Raw genomic sequence first — 24,717 nt, forward strand, 5'->3', positions numbered from 1 at the left:
GACCAGGGCTGGTGGGCTTGAACTCAAAGAGGGAGCTTCAGAGTGGAGAGGAGATGATGTCCTTCACACTTGAGGGTGGTGAGAGCCTGGCCCAGGCTGCCCAGAGAGCTGGGAGCTGCCCCATGCCTGGCACCATCCCAGGTGAGGTGGTTTGGGGCTGTGAGCAGCCTGCTCTGGTTGGGGATGTCCCTGCTGCCTGCAGGGGATTGGAGTGGAGGAGCCTGGAAGGTTCCTTCAACCCAAACCACCCTGGACCTCCATGGTTCTATGACTTGCTAGGCAGAACCTGCAGCAGGACTCTTTCCACCCAGCTCCAGCCAGACCCAGGGGTTCTACCACCTCTTACTCCACTGGAAGGACACAAGTGGGACAGATGAGGACTCCCAGGGCTCCCTTGTCTCCACTCCAACTGCTCTGGGGCTGGACAAGAGCTGCCCCCAGGGAGGGCATCAGTGTGGTGGGATGGGAAGGTGGCAGCCACCACCAGCCTGTGGAGGAACCTCCTACTGCTGCCCTTCTGCTCTCTTGGGACTGGCCCTGCCCAGCTGGGCAGGAGGAAGGGGACATGGACCCAGGGGAGTCAGCACTTGGCAGAAAATGAGAAGTCAAAGCCACCAGGAGACCAAGCAGAGCTGGGCTCCAGGTGGGGTTCACACAGGGAAGCGACACAGAAAGAAGGAGCTGGGGCCACACACACCAAGGGTCAAGAACCAGAACAGACAGACACAGGAGAAGCACAACCAAGAGCACACTGTTGGCCATGCATGCTGGGGAAATTCTCCTGGTGGGCTCCCAGACCACCTCAACCCCTCCCCAGTGCCCACCCGGGCCTGCAAGTAATTTCCTGCTGCTGAAGAGGGATGGTGCTCCTCAGCCCAAGGGACCTTCTGCAGGCAGCAGTGGCCTTGGCAGGGCTCCACTGCCTGGCCTAGCCTGGTGGACACAGCTCACCAGCCAGGGGCTTCTGAAGGGCTTCCAGCAGCTCAGGTAACCAGTGGGACCTGCTGGGGAGGTGGCCAAGGAGCCACACCAGCAAGGACACTGAGGGCTGCTGGGGACATAGTCAGGGAGACACAACACAGAGGCCACCAAGACCTGCTGGAGACATGGACCAAGATGCTCCTGGTTGGTCATCTGCACTCTAGTGTCCCTGCAGCTGTCTCAGGTGACCTCTTACCCATGGATGAAGCTTGGGGCCTCCTGGGGGTGGCAGCAGGTTCAGCCCCACCCTTGCTGAGCTCCTTCTCTACCCTTTCTGAAAGCCTTCCCCACCCTTGCTGAAGTCTTTCTCCACTCTTGCTGAGCTGCTTCTCCCCTCTTGCCTAGGTCCTTCCCCACCCTTGCTGGGATCTTCCTCCACTCTTGCTGAGCTGCTTCTCCCCTCTTGCCTAGGTCCTTCCCCACCCTTGCTGGGATCTTCCTCCACTCTTGCTGAGCTGCTTCTCCCCTCTTGCCTAGGTCCTTCCCCACCCTTGCTGAAGTCTTTCTCCACCCTTGCTGAGCTGCTTCTCCCCTCTTGCCTAGGTCCTTCCCCACCCTTGCTGAAGTCTTTCTCCACCCTTGCTGAGCTGCTTCTCCCCTCTTGCCTAGGTCCTTCCCCACCCTTGCTGGGATCTTTCTCTACCCTTGTTGAAGTCCTTCCCTACCCTTCCTGAGATCCTTCTCCATCCTTGCTGAGGACCTTCTCCTCTCTGGCTGGGGGAGGTCCTTCTCCTGCACTCCCTCCCCACGGGGCTGAGCTGCCTCTGCACAGCCCTCGCTGGGTGGCCCCTGGAGACTCCCTGAAGGTCCCACCCAGGCCAGGGGCAGGGATCCCAAGGGAATTCCCTCAGCAAGGAGCAGCAGCAGGGACACCACAGCACAGGGACACCATGGGGACACCACCGGACACGGACATGCTACAGGGGGGCACACCAGGCTGGGTTTGGGGACACACTCGGGCGCCAGAGCTGGCCCTGCTGCCTGCTCCTGGGCGGCTGGTTGGGTTGTTTGGGCCGGGTGGGTGAGGAGAGCGGGCAGCAGGGCCGGGGTGGCAGCACGGGGGGTGGGAAGGTGGGGCTGCTATGGGATGAGGAGATGTCACTTACACAGCTTGCCCACCCGCCGGTGGCCAGAGGTGGTTCTAGACAGAGCAGCGTGGACATGCAGATGGAGAGCAGGAAGAGAGGCAATGAGAGAGAAGGTTAGCACCACGCCGGGGCAGCCACCAGCCCGGCCGTGCCAACCGGCCCTGCGCCGCGCCAGCCGCCGGCGCCCGCCCGCCTGGCACGGCGCCCGCCGCCGGCCTGCTGGCACCGCCCGGGCTGGGGGGCTGGGGGAGCCCTGGGAGAGGGGGCAGCCCGGGGGGGGTGGTGGGCGGGGGGGGAGGGGGCACCGGGGGAGGGGCCGCCCCGGGGCTGGTGGGGCTGGTGGAGGTCGGCGATGGTTCCGCAGTGGGTGCGGGCTGGTCCGGGTGGTGGCTACAGGAAATGGGACACTCAGAACGGCATGGGGTGCACAGCTGAAGCCTGCGGGACTGGACAGAGCGGCTTGGCACGGGGAGGAAGTGGTAGAAGAGGAGGGTGAAGGAGAGGAATGAAAGGAGGAGAAGGAGGAGGAGGAGGAGAAAGAGAAGGAGGAAGAGAGATAAGGAGGAGGAGAAGGAGAAGGAGGAGGAGAAGAGAAGGAGAAGGAGAAGGAGAAGGAGAAGGAGAAGGAGAAGGAGAAGGAGAAGGAGAAGGAGAAGGAGAAGGAGAAGGAGAAGGAGAAGGAGAAGGAGAAGGAGAAGGAGAAGGAGAAGGAGAAGGAGAAGGAGAAGGAGAAGGGAAAGAGGAGGGAGAGAAAGAGAAGAAGAAGAGGAAGGAAGAAAAGGTGGAGGAGAAGGAGAGAAGAAGAAGAAAAGGGAGAGAAAGAAGAAAAGGAGAAGAGAAGGAGGAGGAAGAAGAGGAGAAGGGGGAGAAAGAAGAGGAGAAGGGGGGAAAAGTGGAGAAAGAGGAAGAGAAGAAGAGCCAGGACAGAGATTGGGAAGGGCAGAAGAGGGAGGGGAAGGAAACAAAAAATGCATGAGGAAAAAATCCTGCCCCAGAGCAAGAAGGAGAGAGCGCCAGAGAAAGCCAGGCCAGCATCTCCACCCACCAGCTGGGGAGGGGCTGCAGGCATGGCTGGGAGGACAGCAGCTCAAGGGCAGGGGATGCCACCCCCAGGGCCTTGCAAGCCACCCAGGGCTTCCTAGAGGGACCATGGCACTCCCCTGGGCATGGAGCTCTGCCTGAGGCCCTCACTGAGGCCAGGAGAACATCAACCCTTGCTCTTCATGGAGCAGGAGGGACAAGGGACAGCAAGTGGAAGCCAGGAGGTTCCATCAGGAGCAGTTTGTTTGGTGTGAGGGTGCTGGAGGCCTGGAGCAGGCTGCCCTGAGAGGTTGTGGAGTCTCCTTCTGTGGATCCTCCCACCCACCCCCGGCCATTGTGCCCCTGGGCAAGCTGCTGTGGGTGCCCCTGGTGGAGCAGGGGGGGTTGGACTGGCTGAGCTCCAGAGGTCTCTTCCCACCCCATGGTGCTGGGATCTGAGTCGTGTCACATTTCCTCACAGGGGACCACATCTGGAAAGTGCTGCTGAGGTCCCCACCAGCAGGGTCTGGTGAAGCCCAGGCCTGGCCAGCCAAGAGGGGCCCATGGTCATCCCCTGGAAATGGTGGACACCTCCAAGGAGAGTGTCCCACCTGTGTCCTGGTGACCAGCTGCACTGGAGGAGTGATGCACAAGGTCAAGAGGACTTTCAACCACACTTTGAACCTTCTCCATCTCTGAGCTTCTCCACACCAGAGGGGCTAGGCCCCAGCTGTGGATTTGTTGGCCAGGTCTACAAATGGTACTGCGCATGAGTCCTTCAGCCACCAGCCTTCTCCTGCCTGTGGTCCAGCATGGAACAGGATCAGGATCAGGAAACAGCAGTGAGGTCCTGCTAGGGTCAGAGGGTTGTGGACCCAAGAGCTGCTCAGGCCTCAACTGAACTCATGTGGCTACAAACCTGGCCTGTGCTGCTCTGAGCTTGGAGTTGTGCTGCTCTGAGTTTGCAGTTGTGCTGCTCTGAGCTTGCAGTTGTGCTGCCCTAGCTTGGAGATGTGCTGCCCTGAGCTTGGAAATGTGCTGCTCTGAGCTTGGAGTTCTGCTGCCCTGAGCTTGCAGTTGTGCTGCTCTGAGCTTGCACTTGTGCTGCTCTGAGCTTAGAGATGTGCTGCTCTGAGCTCGGAGTTGTGCTGCTCTGAGCTCGGAGTTGTGCTGCTCTGAGCTTGGAGATGTGCTGCTCTGAGCTTGGAGTTGTGCTGCTCTGAGCTTGCAGTTGTGCTGCTCTGAGCTCGGAGTTGTGCTGCTCTGAGCTTGGAGTTGTGCTGCTCTGAGCTTGGAGTTGTGCTGCCCTGAGCTTGGAGATGTGCTGCCCTGAGCTTGGAGTTGTGCTGCTCTGAGCTTGGAGATGTGCTGTCCTGAGCTTGGAGTTGTGCTGCCCTGAGCTTGGAGTTGTGCTGCTCTGAGCTTGGAGTTGTGCTGCCCTGAGCTTGCAGTTGTGCTGCTCTGAGCTCGGAGTTGTGCTGCTCTGAGCTTGGAGATGTGCTGTCCTGAGCTTGGAGTTGTGCTGCTCTGAGCTTGCAGTTGTGCTGTCCTGAGCTTGGAGTTGTGCTTTCTGAGCTTGGAGATGTGCTGCCCTGAGCTTGGAGATGTGCTGCCCTGAGCTTGGAGTTGTGGTGCTCTGAGCTTGGAGATGTGCTGCCCTGAGCTTGGAGACGTGCTGCCATGAGCTTGGAGTTGTGCTGCTCTGAGCTTAGAGTTGTGCTGCTCTGAGCTTGGAGTTGTGCTGCCCTGAGCTTGGAGTTGTGCTGCTCTGAGCTTGGAGTTGTGCTGCTCTGAGCTTGCAGTTGTGCTGCACTGAGCTTAGAGTTGTGCTGCCCTGATTTTGGAGATGTGCTGCCCTGAGCTTGGAGTTGTGCTGCTCTGAGCTTGGAGATGTGCTGCCATGAGCTTGGAGTTGTGCTACCATGAGCTTGGAGTTGTGCTGCTCTGAGCTTGGAGATGTGCTGCCCTGAGCTTGGAGTTGTGCTGCCCTGAGCTTGGAGTTGTGCTGCTCTGAGCTTGGAGATGTGCTGCTCTGAGCTTGGAGTTGTGCTGCCCTGAGCTTGGAGATGTGCTGCCATGAGCTTGGAGTTGTGCTGCTCTGAGCTTAGAGTTGTGCTGCTCTGAGCTTGGAGTTGTGCTGCCCTGAGCTTGGAGTTGTGCTGCTCTGAGCTTGGAGTTGTGCTGCTCTGAGCTTGCAGTTGTGCTTCACTGAGCTTAGAGTTGTGCTGCCCTGATTTTGGAGATGTGCTGCCCTGAGCTTGGAGTTGTGCTGATCTGAGCTTGGAGCTCTGCTGCTCTGAGCTTGGAGATGTGCTGCCATGAGCTTGGAGTTGTGCTACCATGACCTTGGAGTTGTGCTGCTCTGAGCTTGCAGTTGTGCTACTCTGAGCTTGGGGATGTGCTGCTCTGAGCTTGGAGTTGTGCTGCTCTGAGCTTGGAGATGTGCTGCCCTGAGCTTGGAGTTGTGCTGCTCTGAGCTTGGAGTTGTGCTGCCCTGAGCTTGGAGTTGTGCTGCTCTGAGCTTGGAGTTGTGCTGCTCTGAGCTTGCAGTTGTGCTGCTCTGAGCTTGCAGTTGTGCTGCCCTGAGCTTGGAGATGTGCTGCTCTGAGCTCGGAGTTGTGCTGCCCTGAATTTGGAGTTGTGCTGCTCTGAGCTTGCAGTTGTGCTGCTCTGAGCTTGGAGTTGTGCTGCTCTGAGCTTGGGGATCAGCTGCCATGAGCTTGGAGTTGTGCTGCTCTGAGCTTGGAGTTGTGCTGCCCTGAGCTTGGAGTTGTGCTGCTCTGAGCTTGGAGTTGTGCTGCTCTGAGCTTGGAGTTGTGCTGCCCTGAGATTGGAGTTGTGCTGCCATGAGCTTGGAGTTGTGCTGCTCTGAGCTTGGAGTTGTGCTGCCCTGAGCTTGGAGTTGTGCTGCTCTGAGCTTGGAGATGTGCTGCCATGAGCTTGGAGTTGTGCTGCTCTGAGCTTGGAGTTGTGCTGCTCTGCGCTTGGAGTTGTGCTGCCCTGAATTTGGAGTTGTGCTGCTCTGAGCTTGGAGATGTGCTGCTCTGAGCTTGCAGTTGTGCTGCTCTGAGCTTGGAGATGTGCTGCCATGAGCTTGGAGTTGTGCTACCATGAGCTTGGAGTTGTGCTGCTCTGCGCTTGGAGTTGTGCTGCCCTGAATTTGGAGTTGTGCTGCTCTGAGCTTGCAGTTGTGCTGCCCTGAGCTTGCAGTTGTGCTGCTCTGAGCTTGGAGTTGTGCTGCCCTGAGCTTGGAGATGTGCTGCCCTGAGCTTGCAGTTGTGCTGCTCTGAGCTTGGAGTTGTGGTGCTCTGAGCTTGGAGTTGTGCTTTCTGAGCTTGGAGATGTGCTGCCCTGAGCTTGGAGATGTGCTGCCCTGAGCTTGGAGTTGTGCTGCCCTGAGCTTGGAGATGTGCTGCCCTGAGCTTGGAGATGTGCTGCCATGAGCTTGCAGTTGTGCTGCCCTGAGCTTGGAGATGTGCTGCCCTGAGCTTGCACTTGTGCTGCTCTGAGCTTGGAGTTGTGCTGCTCTGAGCTTGGAGATGTGCTGCTCTGAGCTTGCACTTGTGCTGCTCTGAGCTTGCAGTTGTGCTGCCCTGAGCTTGCAGTTGTGCTGCTCTGAGCTTGGAGTTGTGCTGCTCTGAGCTTGGAGATGTGCTGCCCTGAGCTTGGAGTTGTGCTGCTCTGAGCTTGGAGTTGTGCTGCCCTGAGCTTGGAGTTGTGCTGCTCTGAGCTTGGAGTTGTGCTGCTCTGAGCTTGCAGTTGTGCTGCCCTGAGCTTGGAGATGTGCTGCTCTGAGCTCGGAGTTGTGCTGCCCTGAATTTGGAGTTGTGCTGCTCTGAGCTTGGAGTTGTGCTGCCCTGAATTTGGAGTTGTGCTGCTCTGAGCTTGCAGTTGTGCTGCTCTGAGCTTGGAGTTGTGCTGCTCTGAGCTTGGAGATGTGCTGCCATGAGCTTGGAGTTGTGCTGCTCTGAGCTTGGAGTTGTGCTGCCCTGAGCTTGGAGTTGTGCTGCTCTGAGCTTGGAGTTGTGCTGCCCTGAGCTTGGAGATGTGCTGCCCTGAGCTTGCAGTTGTGCTGCTCTGAGCTTGGAGTTGTGGTGCTCTGAGCTCGGAGTTGTGCTTTCTGAGCTTGGAGATGTGCTGCCCTGAGCTTGCAGTTGTGCTGCTCTGAGCTTGGAGTTGTGGTGCTCTGAGCTTGGAGTTGTGCTGCCCTGAGCTTGGAGATGTGCTGCCCTGAGCTTGCAGTTGTGCTGCCCTGAGCTTGGAGTTGTGCTGCTCTGAGCTTGGAGTTGTGGTGCTCTGAGCTCAGAGTTGTGCTGCTCTGAGCTTGGAGTTGTGGTGCTCTGAGCTCAGAGTTGTGCTGCTCTGAGCTTGGAGTTGTGCTTTCTGAGCTTGGAGATGTGCTGCCCTGAGCTTGCAGTTGTGCTGCTCTGAGCTTGGAGTTGTGCTGCCCTGAGCTTGGAGTTGTGCTGCTCTGAGCTTGGAGATGTGCTGCCATGAGCTTGGAGTTGTGCTACCATGAGCTTGGAGTTGTGCTGCTCTGAGCTTGGAGATGTGCTGCCCTGAGCTTGCAGTTGTGCTGCTCTGAGCTTGGAGTTGTGGTGCTCTGAGCTTGGAGTTGTGCTGCCCTGAGCTTGGAGATGTGCTGCCCTGAGCTTGCAGTTGTGCTGCTCTGAGCTTGGAGTTGTGGTGCTCTGAGCTTGGAGTTGTGCTTTCTGAGCTTGGAGATGTGCTGCCCTGAGCTTGCAGTTGTGCTGCTCTGAGCTTGGAGTTGTGGTGCTCTGAGCTTGGAGTTGTGCTGCCCTGAGCTTGGAGATGTGCTGCCCTGAGCTTGCAGTTGTGCTGCCCTGAGCTTGCAGTTGTGCTGCTCTGAGCTTGGAGTTGTGGTGCTCTGAGCTTGGAGTTGTGCTGCTCTGAGCTTGGAGTTGTGCTGCCCTGAGCTTGGAGATGTGCTGCCCTGAGCTTGCAGTTGTGCTGCTCTGAGCTCGGAGTTGTGCTGCTCTGAGCTTGGAGTTGTGGTGCTCTGAGCTGGGAGTTGTGCTGCCCTGAGCTTGGAGATGTGCTGCCCTGAGCTTGCAGTTGTGCTGCTCTGAGCTTGGAGTTGTGGTGCTCTGAGCTCGGAGTTGTGGTGCTCTGAGCTTGGAGATGTGCTGCCCTGAGCTTGGAGATGTGCTGCCATGAGCTTGCAGTTGTGCTGCCCTGAGCTTGCAGTTGTGCTGCCCTGAGCTTGGAGATGTGCTGCCCTGAGCTTGCACTTGTGCTGCCCTGAGCTTGCAGTTGTGCTGCCCTGAGCTTGCAGTTGTGCTGCTCTGAGCTTGGAGTTGTGCTGCTCTGAGCTTGGAGTTGTGCTGCCCTGAGCTTGGAGATGTGCTGCCCTGAGCTTGCAGTTGTGCTTTCTGAGCTTGGAGATGTTCTGCTCTGAGCTTTGAGTTGCGCTGCCCTGAGCTTGCAGTTGTGCTGCTCTGAGCTTGGAGTTGTGCTGATCTGAGCTTGGAGCTCTGCTGCTCTGAGCTTGGAAATGTTCTGCTCTGAGCTTTGAGTTGTGCTGCCATGAGCTTGGAGTTGTGCTGCTCTGAGCTTGGAGATGTGCTGCCATGAGCTTGGAGTTGTGCTACCATGAGCTTGGAGTTGTGCTGCTATGAGCTTGGAGTTGTGCTGCTCTGAGCTTGGAGTTGTGCTACCATGAGCTTGGAGTTGTGCTGCCCTGAGCTTGGAGATGTGCTGCCCTGAGCTTGGAGTTGTGCTGCTCTGAGTTTGGAGATGTGCCGCTCTGAGCTCGGAATTGTGCTGCCCTGAGCTTGCAGTTGTGCTGCCCTGAGCTTGCAGTTGTGCTGCTCTGAGCTTGGAGTTCTCCTCTGATCCCTTCTTTGCAGGCTGAGGGAACTGAGGGCTGCAATCCCATGGAGGCCTCCAGCCTCCTCATGCATTGCCCCTGGGCTCTCCAAGCTTTCCAAGCTCCTCCTGAGCTCTCTCTGGAAGCCCTGCCCAAGCCTGACAGTTGCCAGAGAACAGGAGTTCTCTTCTCCTGTGATTTCCATGTCTGGCCTACTGAAGCTTCAGGAACAACCCTCAGAGCTCTTCTCCTGAGCTTGGGTGAGCACCACAGCACGGGGGGTCCTCCCTGAAGCAAAAGATTGACCTCTCCAGGCTTGAACTCTTCCTTCCTTTGGGCCATCCTGACGCTGGCAGCGTCTTGGTGGGACCCAGAGCTGCTGTGGCCAGGCCCTCCCTGCTGGTCTCCAGTCTGGCTCTGGACAGGAGGCAGGTGCTGGGTTGCTGAGTGGAGGGGATGGCCATGGTTAGTAGATGTTAGTGACCAGATGAGGTGAAGCCAGCTGTGATATGGACACATGCTCAGGCCTGCTACCCACAATGTCCCTGGCTCCTTGTAGGCAACCAATGTCAACATCAAGGCCAAAGCCAGACCCTCCCTGGGCACCGGTGCAGCAGGATTGGAGCTGGGGCTGGCTCGGTGATACCAGCTGACCTCCAACCCATTGACCTCCACCCTGCTGACCTCCAACCCACTGACCTCCAACCAGCTGACCTCCAACCCATTGACCTCCACCCAGCTGACCTCCAACCCATTGACCTCCACCCAGCTGACCTCCAACCCACTGACCTCCACCCAGCTGACCTCCAACCCATTGACCTCCACCCAGCTGACCTCCAACCCATTGACTTCCAACTCACTGACCTCCACCCAGCTGACCTCCAACCCATTGACTTCCAACTCACTGACCTCCACCCAGCTGACCTCCAACCCATTGACTTCCAACCCATTGACTTCCAACCCACTGACCTCCACCCAGCTGACCTCCAACCCATTGACTTCCAACCCACTGACCTCCACCCAGTTGACCTCCAACCCACTGACCTCCAACCAGCTGACCTCCAACCCATTGACTTCCAACCCACTGACCTCCACCCAGCTGACCTCCAACCCACTGACCTCCACCCAGCTGACCTCCAACCCATTAACTTCCAACCCACTGACCTCCACCCAGCTGACCTCCAACCCACTGACCTCCACCCAGCTGACCTCCAACCCACTGACCTCCACCCAGCTGACCTCCAACCCATTAACTTCCAACCCACTGACCTCCATCCAGCTGACATCGAACCCATTGACTTCCAATCCACTGTCCTCCACCCAGCTGACCTCCAACCCACTGACCTCCAACCAGCTGATGTCCACTCAGCTGATGTCCACCCAGCTGACCTCCAACCCATTGACTTCCAACCCACTGACCTCCACCCAGCTGACCTCCACCCACTGACCTCCAACCCATTGACCTCCACCCAGCTGACCTCCAACCCATTGACTTCCAACCCATTGACCTCCACCCAGCTGACCTCCAACCCACTGACCTCCAACCAGCTGACCTCCAACCCATTGACTTCCAACCCATTGACCTCCACCCAGCTGACCTCCAACCCATTGACTGCCAACCCATTGACCTCCACCCAGCTGACCTCCAACCAGCTGACCTCCAACCAGCTGACCTCCAACCCATTGACTTCCAACCCATTGACCTCCACCCAGCTGACCTCCAACCCACTGACCTCCAATCAGCTGATGTCCACCCAGCTGACCTTCAACCAGCTGACCTCCAACCCACTGACTTCCAACCCATTGACCTCCACCCATTGACCTCCACCCAGCTGACCTACAACCTGCTGACCTCCAACCTGCTGACCTCCACCCATTGACCTCCACCCAGCTGACCTCCAACCTGCTGATCTCCAACCCGCTGACCTCCAACCAGCTGATGTCCACCTAGCTGACGTCTACCCAGCTGACCTTCAACCAGCTGACCTCCAACCCATTGACTTCCAACCAGCTGACCTCCAACCCACCTGACCTCCAACCAGCTGACCTCCAACCAGCTGATGTCCACCCAGCTGACCTCCAACCCGCTGACCTCCACCCACTGACCTCCAAGCAGCTGCTCTCCTGCTCCCCTGCTGGATGCAGAGCTATGTCTATGTAGCAGAGCTGCTAAGGTGGACCAGGCTCATCTTCATCCTGACATCCCAGTGGTGAAGGCCGAGAGAGTCCATGGCAACCAGGAGAGTGGAGAACTCCCAGCAGCTGCTCTGAGCTGCCAGCAGCTGGTGTGGCAAACCCTGCTGTCACCCAGGGGCTCTGTTGTCACCCAGGGACCCCACTGCAGAACGTGTCTATGAGCAGAGGCCTCCTCCCCAGGTGGCCATGGAGTGAGGGATGTTGTCACCTAGGGAGATGCTTTAAGCATCTTCAGGCCCAGCTGGGCCAGGACAGCTTGGTGGAGACCTGCCAAGCCTCCATCATGGGACTGCAGGTCCACCTTCAAGGCTGCACCCAACGAGAGGTGCAGGGCTTGGGGTGTTTGTGGGCCAGCACTGGCTAGGACCTGCAGGCTCTGTGCTCCTTGGTGGCATTGGGTTGGTGGCTGGACCTGATGATCTCAAAAGTCTCTTCCAACCAAGACAACTCTGACCAGCAGCCTGTGCAAGCTAGGGGACATCCTGCTTGATGTCACCCATGGCTGCTGCTGCTGCCTGCTGAGGGCCTTCAGCCTCCTGGCACAACCCACCCAGGGCTCTGCTGCTCAGCTGGATGGTCACCTCCTGCCCAGACCTCACTGCAGCTTCGGTCACCCCCTCTCCAAATCCCAGCTCCCCACATCCCCCAAACCTCTCCCAGATCCCAGGTGGGCCTCAACCAATGCCCATCTCCAGCTTCACACCATCAACCAAGCCCCTGAAGGAAGCTCAGCTCTGCTTTGGGCAGAAGCTGAGGCCCCGTGGGGAGTCCCAAGAAGCCTACAAGGAAGCAGGGGTTTGTGTCTGCAGCAGCTGGAAGCTTGCACCAGAGATGTTAACGCCAGTGGGTGATGAGTTGAGGGACAAAGAGGTGGCTTTACCCTAGGAGCTAAATGTCTAAGGGACCTGGACCTGATTTTTCTTCTCTCCCTCTTTCAGATCTGTAGAAATACAAAGCAGGTGGTGGTGGTGGGTTTCCAGAGCAGCAACCCGGCTGGCAGCTACACTTCTGATTCCCACCAGACGTGGCCAGGCTGTGGCTTGGGAGACAAAGAAGAGCAGCAAACAGAAGAAGACACAAAGAGCCCTGCTGGAGGCCCCCAGACCACTCCGGGACACCATGAGAAGCTTCTGGCTGGGGGCCACCACAAGCTGGCACTGGGCAGGGGGGGAAGGAGGGAAGGGAGGGGAGCTGTGTGTGGTGGTGTGGTTGGCCACCAGCCCAGCACCAGAGGTGGTGGAGGTCTGGGAGTGCCCATGAGGGGTGGTGAGGGATGAGACAAGGCTGGATGGCCACAGCCAGTCACAGGACAAGGGGACACACATGAAGCCACCTCAGCACAGGGTGGGACGCTGCAGGGCGGGAGGCCTTGAGTCCCCTGCGAGCCCCTGGGGGATCACATGGGGGGCTCAGGGCGGTCTCCATCCTGCTCTGCCTGCCTGGTGTCCAATGAGGAGCACACCCCTCCTGTTCCTCAGCATCAGCTCTCCTGGGGCAGCCAGGTCCCACCCAACAGCTCCTGCTCAGCAGGGTGGCCGCTTGGCAGCTGCCGCAGCAGGAGGGCTGGCCAGGACCTTCAAGGTGCCAAGGTGCTTGGTGCCTCTCCTGCAGCTCAGCTCAGCTGGGACACTGAGTCTTCAAGGATCCTCACACATGTAATGGCTGAGGACAGCTGCTGGTGGCCTCAGGTGGGCCCCCAGAGCAAGGCTTGGGGTTGCTCCTGGTGGAGCAGAGTCCACGTGTCCCCACCTCGAGGATCAGCAGCAGCTATGGGGCAGTAGGGATGGAAACTGTCCTCTGCTCTGCCACTGTCACCCTTGCAGCTCACAATGGGGACCTCTTTGGGAGCAGAGCCTTCATGGGACAGCACAGCAGAACTTCACTCAGCCCTGGCCCACCACAGAGGCCCCAAGGAGTTGGGGGGTGTCCAGAAGGTATCATCTCTATGGTGGCCTTAACTCTGACCTCAGCAGTTCTGGGGCTCTTTCGCAGTCCCTCTTGTCAAATGTTCCCCTGGGGAAGACCAGCTTGGAAGGAGACACAGCCAGAGTGAGGGTGGTGGAGAAAGGGTTTGGGGCTTCTGCTCTTGGACTCCCCAGGCAGGACCCTCACAGACCTCTGCATGAGAACCCCACCAGGGCCCTGCTCTATTGTCACCACAGGCAAGGAGGAGTCAGGAGAAGTCCCCTGCTCTTCCATGGAACTGTTGTGAATTCAGAGGTAAGTTGCTTAGGAAGAAACCCCAAGAGTGCCACCTGACCCCAAGGTGCTCTCTGGATGGATGTGGCCAAGTTGAGGACAGCTTCTGCAAGGGACACCTCGCTGTCCTCAAGCTCTGCAGAACTCCAGCTCACCTCTGGCTCTTGCTACAAGCTCCAGTTTGGCTCAAGACCCTTTCAGGTGGTGGCTCTTTTGTAGTCCCAGCACCATGGAGAGCTTCAGAGGGACCTCTACCTGCATCCCCTGGGCTTCCCAGGATGCCTGGCCAAAGGGTAGAGAACCCTTCAGGAGATACTCAAGGACCAAAGAAGGTTGCTGAAGGAAGCCTTGAGCAACATGGTCTGTGGGAGGTGGAACCAGATGAACTTTGAGGTCCCTTCCAACCCAGCCCAACCCAATCTCTGGATCTATGATGACCATCCTTCATCAAGCATGGTCCTACCTCACTCCTCCTCAGCAGCATGGCTGAGGCTGGGGGGCAGCTGGGGGAGGTTCAGGCAATACTGTTGCCCCCAGGAGAAGCCCAGGGCCTGGGGCATGTGTCCTGGCATGGGTGGCCTGAGCTCACCCAGCAGCTCTCCAGATTACCTTCTGAATTCACAGCAGTTTGGTGGAAGAGGCCTTGTCACCACCCAAGGGCTGGCAGTGTTGAACCTGGCTGCTGGAGGCACCTCGAGTCTTTGACCCCCAACCAGGAGCACAAAACCTTCAGAGATGGATTCCAGAAGTGGGCTGAGAGCTTTGGGCTCTGCAGGACAGCAACCAGACACGGGGAGGGTCAGGAGAGGACAGACAGGACCTTCCTGGTGCAGGGGGACAAGGTGGTGGTGGAGGGGGTCTGGAGAACTTATGAGGAGCAGCTGAGGGACCTGAGGGTGTTCAGCCTAGAGAAAAGGAGGTTGAGGGGAGACCTTCTGGCTCTCTACAGCTCCCTGCAAGGAGGCTGCAGCCAGGTGGGCATCAGGGTCTTCTCCCAAGTGATGGGACAAAAGTAACTGGCCTCAGGTTGCCCAAGGGGAGGTTGAGGTTGGCCATGAGGAACAATTTCTGCCCCTTGAGGCTTGTCCAGGGCTGGCCCGGGCTGGCCCAGGCTGCCCAGGGCAGTGCTGGAGTCCCCATACCCGGAGGGGTTTCAGAGCCATGGAGCTGTTGTGCTGAGGGACATGGGTTGGGAGTGCCCTGGCAGTGCTGGGTTGATGGTTGGACTCCATGAGCATTGAGATCCCTTCCAACCCAACTCATTCTGTGATTCTGCAGGAGGGGACAGGCAGCAGCACCATGCTGCAGCTTGGGTCTGGTTGCTCCTGGGAAGCATGGAATGAGGGGACCATACCACTGCTGGAGGCACAGGGGTCAAAGGGAGGACAGGAAGGGGTTAAAGAGAGGCAGAGGATGGAGAAGATCTTCTAGAGATGGAGGAACCTGCACATCTCTGCGAGGAGACTGCATGGAGGGTCTGGGTGGACATGGGAAGGGAGGGGACAGGCAGCAAAGGGGCAGTGCCTGGCTGGGGAAACTGTGGCACTGCCATGCCTGGTAGACTCTACAAGCTGGCCAGGGTCCCTGGTGTCACCGAGGACATGCATGGTCAACACTCTTCAAGAGCATGGGCCATGAAGTGGCTCACTGCAGGAGGCTCCCAACACCCAGCACATGTCCCCACAGCTCCCAGGTGAAGGTGGTGGCACCCTGAGTAGCACTCAGATCCTCGGGGAAGGGCCAGAACGCCCACGCGGGGCCAAGCCCAGCCAGGAAACTCTGCTTGCAGCCTAATGCTTGGTGCCCCCCAGGAGGTGGCTCACCAGTGGCTGCCAACACAGGCACCAGCAGGTGTGGGCCGAGGGAGGGATGGAACTACCTGAACACTGCCTGGGGGGATGGCAGGAGAGGACATCCTGTCCCTCGTGCTACAGCTTGGATTGTCCCCAGCGGTGCTAGCACCACGTGGCCTTGGAACCCACCAGCGTGGTGAGCTGGGTGGGCAAAGAAACCTCTCCAGAAGCAGCTCTCCTTGGGACAGAGCTCCCTGCTGAGCCAGCAAGCACCCCCTGGGGATGCTGGTGGGAACTGCTGCCGTGGGAGGTGGTGTGGAGCTGGGTCCTCTAAGGGCAGAGTGAAGCTGGAGACATCAGGTCAGCTCCTGCTGGAGCTCCATGTCGCCCAGCTTCCAGGGCTTCACCTCGGGCTCTGCTGGGGAGGTTTTGGGGCAGGTTCAGTTTGGTGGGGTCTCTGGTGAGGGTCTGCCCGGGGCAGACGATCTGCTGCCACCACGGGGACAGCAGCTGAGAACAGAGCCTGGGTGCTGGCGAGTGGCCTGGCACAGAGGGCACGCTGGGCATAGCACCGAGGACACAAATTGGTCCTCGCTGCCTGGGGAGCGCCGCGGTCACAGCTGCAGGCTGGGAGAGGGGACTGGCATCTCCTGGGTGCCCTGAGGGATGAGGGAACCCAAGGAGGGCTTCACAAGAGGAAGAGGCTCCTGCTTAGCCTCGGGTCCCTCAGCTGGGACCTGTTGGCTCTCCTGGGCTGGCTGAGTTCCACGCTGGGCTGTGCATGGAGGAGAACGAGGGCTGAGAAGATCCACCACGCCTGGGTGCTGTGTAGATACTTCTGAGTCACCATCCCACAGGCTTGGAGATCTGTGAGACCCAGCACCGTGCTCAGCACCCCGTGGGCTCTGCACTCCCAACCCACCCCCCCCAACATCTCCCTGTGGACCAACATGGCTCAGTCATCCCAGGAAGGGCCCCAAGCAGACAAGCACCACTGGGTGCTGGCTGTGACCTTCTCTAGGGGCTGTCCCAGCCCACCCCGGTGGCATCTGCTCAGCTGTGGCCAAGCCAAGCCCTAGCACCTGGAGGTCCTCTGGGATGGGAAGCACTGGAGAAACACAGACCCCGCTGGACTGTCCAGGAGGAGACACTGGAGAGAGGGAACCCGCGAGCAGAGGTACAGCAGCTTCACAAGAGCATCAAGACAGGAGGAACATCAACAAGAGGGGGAAGGTTTGAGGAGGGGGTGGAGAAGCAACAGTGCAAGGTCACCAGGCGTGCGATGGGGACAGAGAGAAAGAGAGAGAGAAGGAGGGAGAGAGGGAGAGAGAGAGAGAGAGGGAGAGAGAGAGAGGAGCCACGGCCGAGGTCACACCGGCTTCTGGAAAGCATCTCAGCACTGTCCGCTCCCCGAGAGCGAGAAGTCTTGCCCCTCACAACGCTCCTGCCTCACTCAACTTCCTTCCTTCCTTCCTTCCTTCCTTCCTTCCTTCCATCCCACGCCCGCTGCGCCCCCAGCCCCCCGTCGCTCGTCCTCTTACCGTGCGGCGACCACTGGCGACTTCTTCCCGGGGTCCAGGGTGGAGCCTGTGGGTTCCTCGCCCAGCGAGCGGCTGTCCTTGTTGAGCTGCTGGAGCCGGGAGCTCAGCTCGCTGATCACAGTTGGCTTGTCGTCGTCAGCCCCGTGGACTGGCCTGCTGCTGCTGCTGCTGCTCTCCATGGGGTCCCCCCATAGCTTGGACCTTCTCTGAAAGAGGTAGCGTGGCCGGCCGATGCTGGCGGACGCCAACGTGGCCGCGTGTTGCTGGGAGATGAGCTCGCTGTCCGAAGACTGCTTCAAAAGTGGGTCCCTGAAAGTAACCGGCCCCTTGCTGAGCTGGGACTTGAGTTTGGGCTTTGGAGGCACTGGTGGCTTCTCGAGTATAAAAGTTTGTCCGTCCGCAAAGGAAGTGTAGGTGTCGGTGGGCTCCCCGCTCTCCGAGGACAGGGTCGACATGCTGGAGACGGTCGAGATGGTGCTTGTGGTCTCCAGGTGGTGGTCGCTCGAGCTCCTGGTGTCCACCTCTTCCACGCCCGAATCCGCGGCGGACTCGGGGCCGACGGGGGCTTCGGAAGGCTTCCCTGAGGGTGTTGTTGCTGCTGCTGGGGGGGTCGCTGCGCCGCCGGTGGGAGAAGGCGCTCCCGCCGCCGGCAGGGGCGGCGTGCCGGGCAGCGCCAGCTGGCTCACCGGGGTGCCCGGGGTGGTCACCAGCACCCCGTTGGCGAACTCGTCCGGCGGAGGCACCAGCCCGATCTTGGCCAACTCCTCCCGGGTCTCCTCGTCGCTCGAAGACAGCTGGGCGGGCGGGAGGGTCACCGTGTAGGGTTCCACCTCTTCCTCCGAGCTCCCTTGGCCCAGGGTCTTGTCCGAGACCGGGCTGACCTGGGGCTTCCCCACGGGGCTGGGCTGGGGCTCTGCCGGGGCCGCCTGGGCCGGCTCCGGGCGGCCCTCGGGGACCATGGGCTTCTCCTCTTTGATCTCCAGGCCCATCTCGTCTTGGCCGTTGCTCGTGGCGTGAACCATGATGAGGCCGGCGGTCTTCTGCTGCGAGGTGTCCACGATGCTGATGATCATGGACTTCTTGTCCTCCTGCTTCTTCTCCTCCTTGCTGGCTGCCTCCGCCCGTGCCTCGACGTCCTTCCTCAGGGTGGACGGGGTCCCCCAGGGGCTCTTGGTGGGGGCCAAAGGGCTCAGGTCTGTCCCGATGATGACGCCTTTGCCTCCGGGGGAGTAGGCGGGGGACACCAAGGCCTCCAGCTCGACCCGCTCCGGCTCTTTGGTTTGGATGTCCACGAAGAGGGGCACGGCGCGGTCCGAGTCGGGGCTGTGGATGGGGGTGGGCGAACGGGACGGCACCTGGCTGGACAGGGCCCGTTCCCTTGCGGCCAGCGCAAGCGCCAGGGGCGAGTTGGGGTCCAGGGGCTTCCCCGTCAGCGGGTGGATGAAGGTGGAGGAGGGGGAAGGGGAGGGGGAGGAGCTGCTGATCAATGGCTTTAAAGCTGAGACGGGGGAGGGCAGGAGAACGTCTCGGCTGCCCAGCAGGCGCTCGTCGATGGACCTGGACTGCTGCAGGGAGGGCATCTCGCTGCTCGGGGGGGTGCCCTCGATGGCCCCCACCGAGAGGAAGACGGTGGATTTGCGCCGCTCGTCCAGGCGCCGGTCGCGGTCCTTCATCACCCCGGCGATGGTGGTGGCGAAGGGGATGCCGGCGGCCTCCACCGGGGCCATGCCGGCGTGGTGCTGGTACTCCACGGCCCCGCCGGCGCCCAGGCGGTGCCCGCGGCGGGTGGGAGAAGGCTCCCTGGAGAAGCCTCCCGTGATGGCCAGGGCCGCCCGCTCCTGCGCGTCCTCCACCTGCAGCTGCTTCACCAGGGGGCTCTTCTTGCGCTGGGGCTTGGTGGGGGCGAAGAGGCTGACGTTGAACTGCCCCATGTTGGCGTAGGGGTTGTCGATCACCCGCCCCTTCCTCTTCAGCTTCTCCGGGGGCGTCGCCGAGGGGCCCGGCCGCGGGATCTCGGTGGGCTCCACGGGGAGGTGAGAGGAGTCCTGGAGGATGATCATGGAGCGAGCCCTCTTCTGCCTCTCGGGGTAGGGGATGGAGCTCCTGGCCTGGTCGTACATCTCCGCCGCCGAGATGACCTGGGGCAGGCCGTGCAGCTTGGCCTCCAGGCCGGGCTTGAAGCTGGAGCGGATGGTGTCGTAGGCCCTGCCCGGCGGCGGGGGAGGCGAGAAGGAGGGAGGGGGCCCCGTGTCGAAGTAGTATGGCGACGGAGGGGGCGGCGGGGCCGTCTGGGGCGGCGGGGGGATCCCGTGGCCTTCCCGCACCGTGTCTTGCATGGAGGTGCTGCGGGGAAACTTCCCGTCCAGCAGGGACGCAGCCAGCTTCTCGTCCTCACCTGGGCAGACGGAGGAGAGGCCGAGGCGGAGTCAGGGCGGGAGGTCCCCAGGGAACCCACACCTCGCCGCACAGCCGCCTGCCTTGGAGGGCACCCCCAAAGCTCGTCCAGCCCAACCCCGCCCTGCAGCCAGCAGGGACATCCTCCTCCGGATCAGGCTGTCCAGGGCTTGAATAAATCCAGGGATGGAGCCTCAACCGCCCCCCCGGGCAGCCTGTTGCAGTGTTCCACCACCCCCACGCTGCAGAACCTGCCCCTAACAACCCATCTAAATCTCCTCAGACTGGGGTCTGGGCCATCCCCTTGCTGCCCTCACCTCACCTTCTTCCTCAGGGGGCTTCCCACTTCATCCCTCACTTCCTTGCTGCAGGTGGGGGCCTCTCACTGGCTGGGCTCAGAGCCTCTTCCTGAGGTCTCCACCATGCCCCATACCCCACCCAGGCTGGATGCTCTCCAGACCTCTCACTCCACCCAAGCTCCCAGCTGCCAAGGTGCCAGACAGCCAGCCCCGTGCCACCAGGCTGCGCAGCTCACACCCAGCGCTGTCACCTCCTGTCAGCAGCTTCTTGTCTCCTGTCACATCTCCACCTGCCAGACTGGAGCTGAGGAGCAGGCTCCAGAGGAACCTCTGCTCCACCCTGCTAAGACCATCCCCCTGAAGTGCTGGGGGGCAGCTCTGGAGTCCTCAGCATAGGACAGAGGTGGAGCTGGTGGAGTGGGGCCAGACGAGGCCACAGCAATGCTGGGAGGGCGGCTTTGGGTTGAAGTGACCTCCAAACCCCTCCAGTCCAACCCCCTGCAGGCAGCAGGGACATCCCCAACCAGAGCAGGCTGCTCACAGCCCCAGACAACCTCACCTGGGTTGGTGCCAGGCATGGGACAGCTCCCACCTCTCTGGGCAGCCTGGGCCAGGCTCTCACCACCCTCAGGGGCAAACATTTCTCCCTTCTCTCCCCTCTGAAGCTCTCTCTCTGAGTGCCAAACCCTCACCCCTGCTCCTGGCACAATAGCCCTGCTCAGAACTCTGTCCCCAGCTTTCAGCTCAGCACTGCAAGGCCACCAGAAGGTCTCCCTGGAGCCTTCTCTTCTCCAGGCTGAAGAACCCCAACTCTCCCAGCCTGGCCCCACAGCAGAGGGCTTCCAGCATGGCTGTGGCCTCCTCTGGCCCTGCTCCACCAGGTCCCTGTCTGTGCTGTGCTGAGGACCCCAGAGCTGCCCCAGCACTGCGCGGGGGGTGTCTCAGCAGAGGGACAGAGTCCCCTTCCTCGGCCTGCTGTCCACACTGCTGGGGACCGGCTCAGGACAGGGCTGGCTCTGGGCTAGGAGGACTCATGGCTGGCTCATGTCCACCCTTATTCATCTGCATGCTGGTGGACATCACAAAGACAACAGCAGAGCTGCAGGTGGTCACCATCAAGCCAAAGAGGCAGACCTGCTCCAGCCTCCCCCACCACCCTGCCCCTCCTCACCGGGACCTGCTCCATGATGCTCACCTGGTCCTCGCCACATCTCTTCCCCCTACAGATGCCACCCAGATGCTTCCAAGGTCTCAGGCTGGTGCTGGGAGAGGGCTGGAGATGGCAGAAAGCCACCCTCTGGCACAGCAGTGTGATGCTGTGCCTGCTCCTCGGCTTCTACAGCTGCTTCTGGGCTGTCCAACAGCAGCCCCAGCAGCTGGCAGCTGCCCCCCTGGCATGACGTCACCAGTGCCACCAGTGCAGCTGCAGAGCTGCTGGGGGGAACAAGGAGTGGGGTGGGGCTTTTTTTTTGGCCAGAGCAGGATCTTCTCATCTCCCCAGGCTGCCCAACCTCAATCTGGGCTATTTTGGGGACTTTTCACGAGCAAAGCAGCAGGAGGAGCTGGAAGCACGACAGCAGCTCAAAGAGGGACAGACAAAGCCATGGAGGAGGCACCTTTTGAGGGCTGTCATGTGGCCAGAACCCTCTGAGATGAGGACAGCAGCGACAGCAACATCATCTCTTTGGCCTCTTCTCACCATTCCCTGGGCAGCTGCTGAAGAGCAGTGCTCAAGAGGAGCTCCTGCACCAGCTGGAGCCATGGTGTGCTGCAGAGCAGCCACTGGCACCCTCCCAGCACCCCAGAGATCCCAAAGCCCTCAAACCTTTCTGCTGACTTCTGCTTCCCACCTGGGAAGGGCCAGGAGCTGCAGTAAGGACATCTCTATCCCCACCTGGGAAGGGCCAGGAGCTGCACCAAGGACATCTCTATCCCCACCTGGGAAGGGCCAGGAGCTGCAGCAAGGTTATTTCTGTCACTATGACTGCTAGAGAAGATGGAGCAGAGCCATGAGCTTGTGGCAGGGCTGTGCTGACCACCCTGCAGATGGACACTGAGCTATTTCAGGAGATACAACTGGAAAGCTTCATCCTTCTCGGACCTCCTGGTCTGCAGAGAACAGACTGGCCTGGTGGCTGCCAGGTCAGAGGAGACACCAGCTTCAAGATCAGGTTGGTTTGGGCTCTGAGCAACCTGCTCCAGCTGGGGATGTCCCTGCTGCCCGCAGGGGGTTGGACTGGATGAGCTTGGAAGGTGCCTTCCAAGCTAAACCAATCTATGAGCCTGTGATGAGGAGCAGCTCACTGAGCAGCTCAGACCACAACTGGAAGCTTGGGGGAAGGACCACAAAGCCAACACATCAAGAGGGAGCAACAAGGTGGGAGCTGTCCCATCCCTGGGAGCATTCCGAGGTGAGGCTGGTTGGGGTTCAGAGCAGCCTGCTCCAGCTGGGGGTGTCCCTGCTGCCTGCAGGGGAGTTGGACTGGATGACCTTGGAAGGTGCCAGCAACCCAAAGCACTCCATCACTCCAGGACTTTGAAAGCATTAAGAGCAAAATCTTTGCAGTTAAAGAGACCCTTGGCCAAGCCCAGACCTTGGGTGATTTTCCACAGCTGCCCCTGCAGCTCTTCACTGTCTTGTCCCTGCTGCCCACATCTTCTCTGCAGTCACCATCCCTCCTCCATCTCCTTCTGCAGTGAGGAGACCACCACTCTGGAGACATCTCAAGAGGGCATCTCAGAAGGAACTCCATGAATTGATTGCAGACTGGCTCCACAACAGAGCTCAGAGGGCTGGCATGAGTGGCAGGGAGTCAGCCTGGAGGCCTGTGGCCAGTGGTGTTCCCCAGGGATCAGCACTGGGCCCAGTTTGCTCAATTCTTCATCAATGACCTGGCTGAGGGCACTGAGGGCACCCTCAGCAACTTCCTGATGATACCAAACTGGGGGGTGGCTGACACCTGCCAGGCTGTGCTGCCAGCCAGTGAGAGCTGCATAGGCTGAGAGCTGGGGGAAGGTGAACCTCATGAAGGTCAATAAAGACAAGGGCAGATTCCTACAGCTGGGGAAGAGCAACAGCAGGCACCAGGACAGGTTAGAGGCTGCCCTGCTGGAGAGCACCTCCTGGTCTCCACTTTCCTGGCCACAGCAGACAGCAGAAGCAGCTCTTGGAGCCCAGCTAATGAGCATGGTGGTTCCCCTGGGTGCAGACTCAGCAGCTCCATGGAGAAGGACCTGGGAGTGCTGGTGGGCAACAAGCTCTGCATGGGACAGCAATGTGCCTTGGTGGCCAAGAAGGCCAATGGGATCCTGGGGTGCATTCAGAGGAGTGTGTCCAGCAGATCCAGGGAGGTTCTCCTCCCCCTCTACTCTGTCCTGCTGAGACCTCACCTGGAATATTTCAACCAGTTCTGGGCTCCCCAGTTCAGGAGGGACAGGGATCTGCTGGAGAGAGTCCAAGGGAGGGCTATGAGGATGCTGAAGGGGCTGGAGCACTGCCTGGGGAGGAGAGGCTGAGAACCCTGGGGTTGTTTAGTCTGGAGAGGAGAAGGCTGAGAGGGATCTGATCAATGTCTATCAATATCTGAGGGCTGGGGGTCAAGAGGGAGGGCACAGGCTCTGCTCACTTGCACCCTGGGATAGGACAAGGGACAATGGAGAGAAACTCCAGCACAGGAGGCTCCACCTCAGCATGAGGAGGAACTTCTTCACTGGGAGGGTCCCAGAGCCCTGGAACAGGCTGCCCAGAGAGGTTGTGGAGTCTCCTTCTCTGGAGCCTTTCCAGCCCCATCTGGATGCATTCCTGTGTGACCTGTGCTGCATTCTCTGCTCCTGCTGTGACAGGGGGGTTGGACTTGATGATCTCTTTTGGGTCCCTTCCAACCCCTAACATCCTGGGAACTGTGATCCTGTGACACCCAGAAGGAAGAACTCAAGGAAGTGGGCAGGCGAGGAAGGAACCCAGGGGAAAAGAGCCTGGGGGCTTGGCAGGCAGTGAGGTGAACATCTGGCCCTGTGGGCAGCGCTGTCCTGGGCTGCAAGAACAGGAGAGCAAAGGCGTCCCTCTCACTCCTACTCACACACCACACCTCCATCCCTGCAGCCAGATCTGGGGCCTCCAAGAGAAGGACCATGGGGAGGGGACAAGAGGCCATGGTGGGGGGACAAGAGGCCATGGGGAGGGGACAAGAGGCCATTGTGGGGGGACAAGAGGCCATGGGGAGGGGACAAGAGGCCATGGTGGTGGGACAAGAGGCCATGGTGGAAGGACAAGAGGCCATTGTGGAAGGACAAGAGGCCATGGTGGGGGGACAAGAGGCCATGGTGGGGAGACAAGAAGCCATGGTGGGAGGACAAGAGGCCATGGGGAAGGGACAAGAGGCCATGGTGGTGCTGTGGCAGTGCTGGGTGAATGGATTGGCCTCCATGAGCTTCAAGGTCTTTCCCAACCTGCATCCTTCTACGACTCCATCCAGGCAAAGCCACCTCCTGCATCGCCTCTGAGCTGCTGAGGGAAGAGCCCTGCAGCCCCCACGAGAGCTCTGCAGGCTTCCCAGAGCCTGCTGCTCCTCAGGCTGGAGCAGATGGTGTGGTGGCTCTCCTGGAAGGCTGACAGATCTTCTCAGCCTCCCCACTGCAGCACACCTCTCCACATCCTGGTGGGATGAGTTCTTCCCTTGCACTCCTTGCCTCGGCCAGCTGAGGGTTAACCCCACCAGGGTCTGCAGGCACTCGGGAGATGCAGCCATGGAGTTCTTGGCTCTTCTGCCACAAGTGCCAGGGAAGCCACCTCAGCTCTGTGAGCCAAAGCTCTGCTGGTTTTTCATCTCCCTGCTTGCTGTGAGGAGTGCTTTTGATCATGCAGTCAAGTGACTGTGCAGAGGAGCCTGCTCCGTGGGTGGGAAATGACAGCTCCAGAGGACTTCTAAAAGCAGCCCAATTGCAACCCAATTCCTCCTGCTTGCCTGCTTGCTATTTTAGCTGCTCTGGAGTTCCACCACGCTCATTAGCTGGGCTCCAAGAGCTGCCTTTGCTGCCTGCTGTGGCCAGGGAAGTGGAGACCAGGAGCTGCTGTCCTCCACAAGAACGGTTCCCCTGGGTGCAGACTCAGCCAGCTCTGGGATGGAGGACAAGGACAACTCTTGGATGGAGGACAAGGAGGAGGGGCTTCATGAGGTCCTCCCCTGGGCTCACTGTTGGATGCTGCAGCCACCCCCCTGCTCCAGAGAGGACAGCCCTGCTGTCCCTCTCCCCTGACACACATCAGCTCTGATTCATTCCTGATGCACCACTGTAGGGGAGGGGTGACAGGCTGGCAAGGACCTGGCAGTGCTGGTGGCCAGCAAGTTGCCCATGAGCCAGCAAGGTGCCCTCTGG

The 24,717-nt window shown here is 59.8% G+C and overlaps 1 protein-coding gene across 2 annotated transcripts in view; it reads right to left on the bottom strand.

The window, feature by feature from the left end:
- The window catches only part of SHANK3 (SH3 and multiple ankyrin repeat domains 3), a 253,022-nt gene that overhangs the window by 11,627 nt on the left and 216,678 nt on the right, over positions 1-24,717 (bottom strand). For both annotated transcript variants that reach the window (XM_068168106.1, XM_068168105.1), the window contains one exon: positions 16,649-19,043. In XM_068168106.1, coding sequence (XP_068024207.1) covers positions 16,649-19,043 — 2,395 coding nt within the window. The remainder of the gene's footprint in view (positions 1-16,648; positions 19,044-24,717) is intronic.

Source organism: Melanerpes formicivorus, unplaced genomic scaffold (assembly GCF_026170545.1).
Source record: "Melanerpes formicivorus ecotype bairdi unplaced genomic scaffold, bMelFor1.0.p_v2 SCAF_132, whole genome shotgun sequence".
Taxonomy (NCBI): Eukaryota; Metazoa; Chordata; class Aves; order Piciformes; family Picidae; genus Melanerpes; species Melanerpes formicivorus.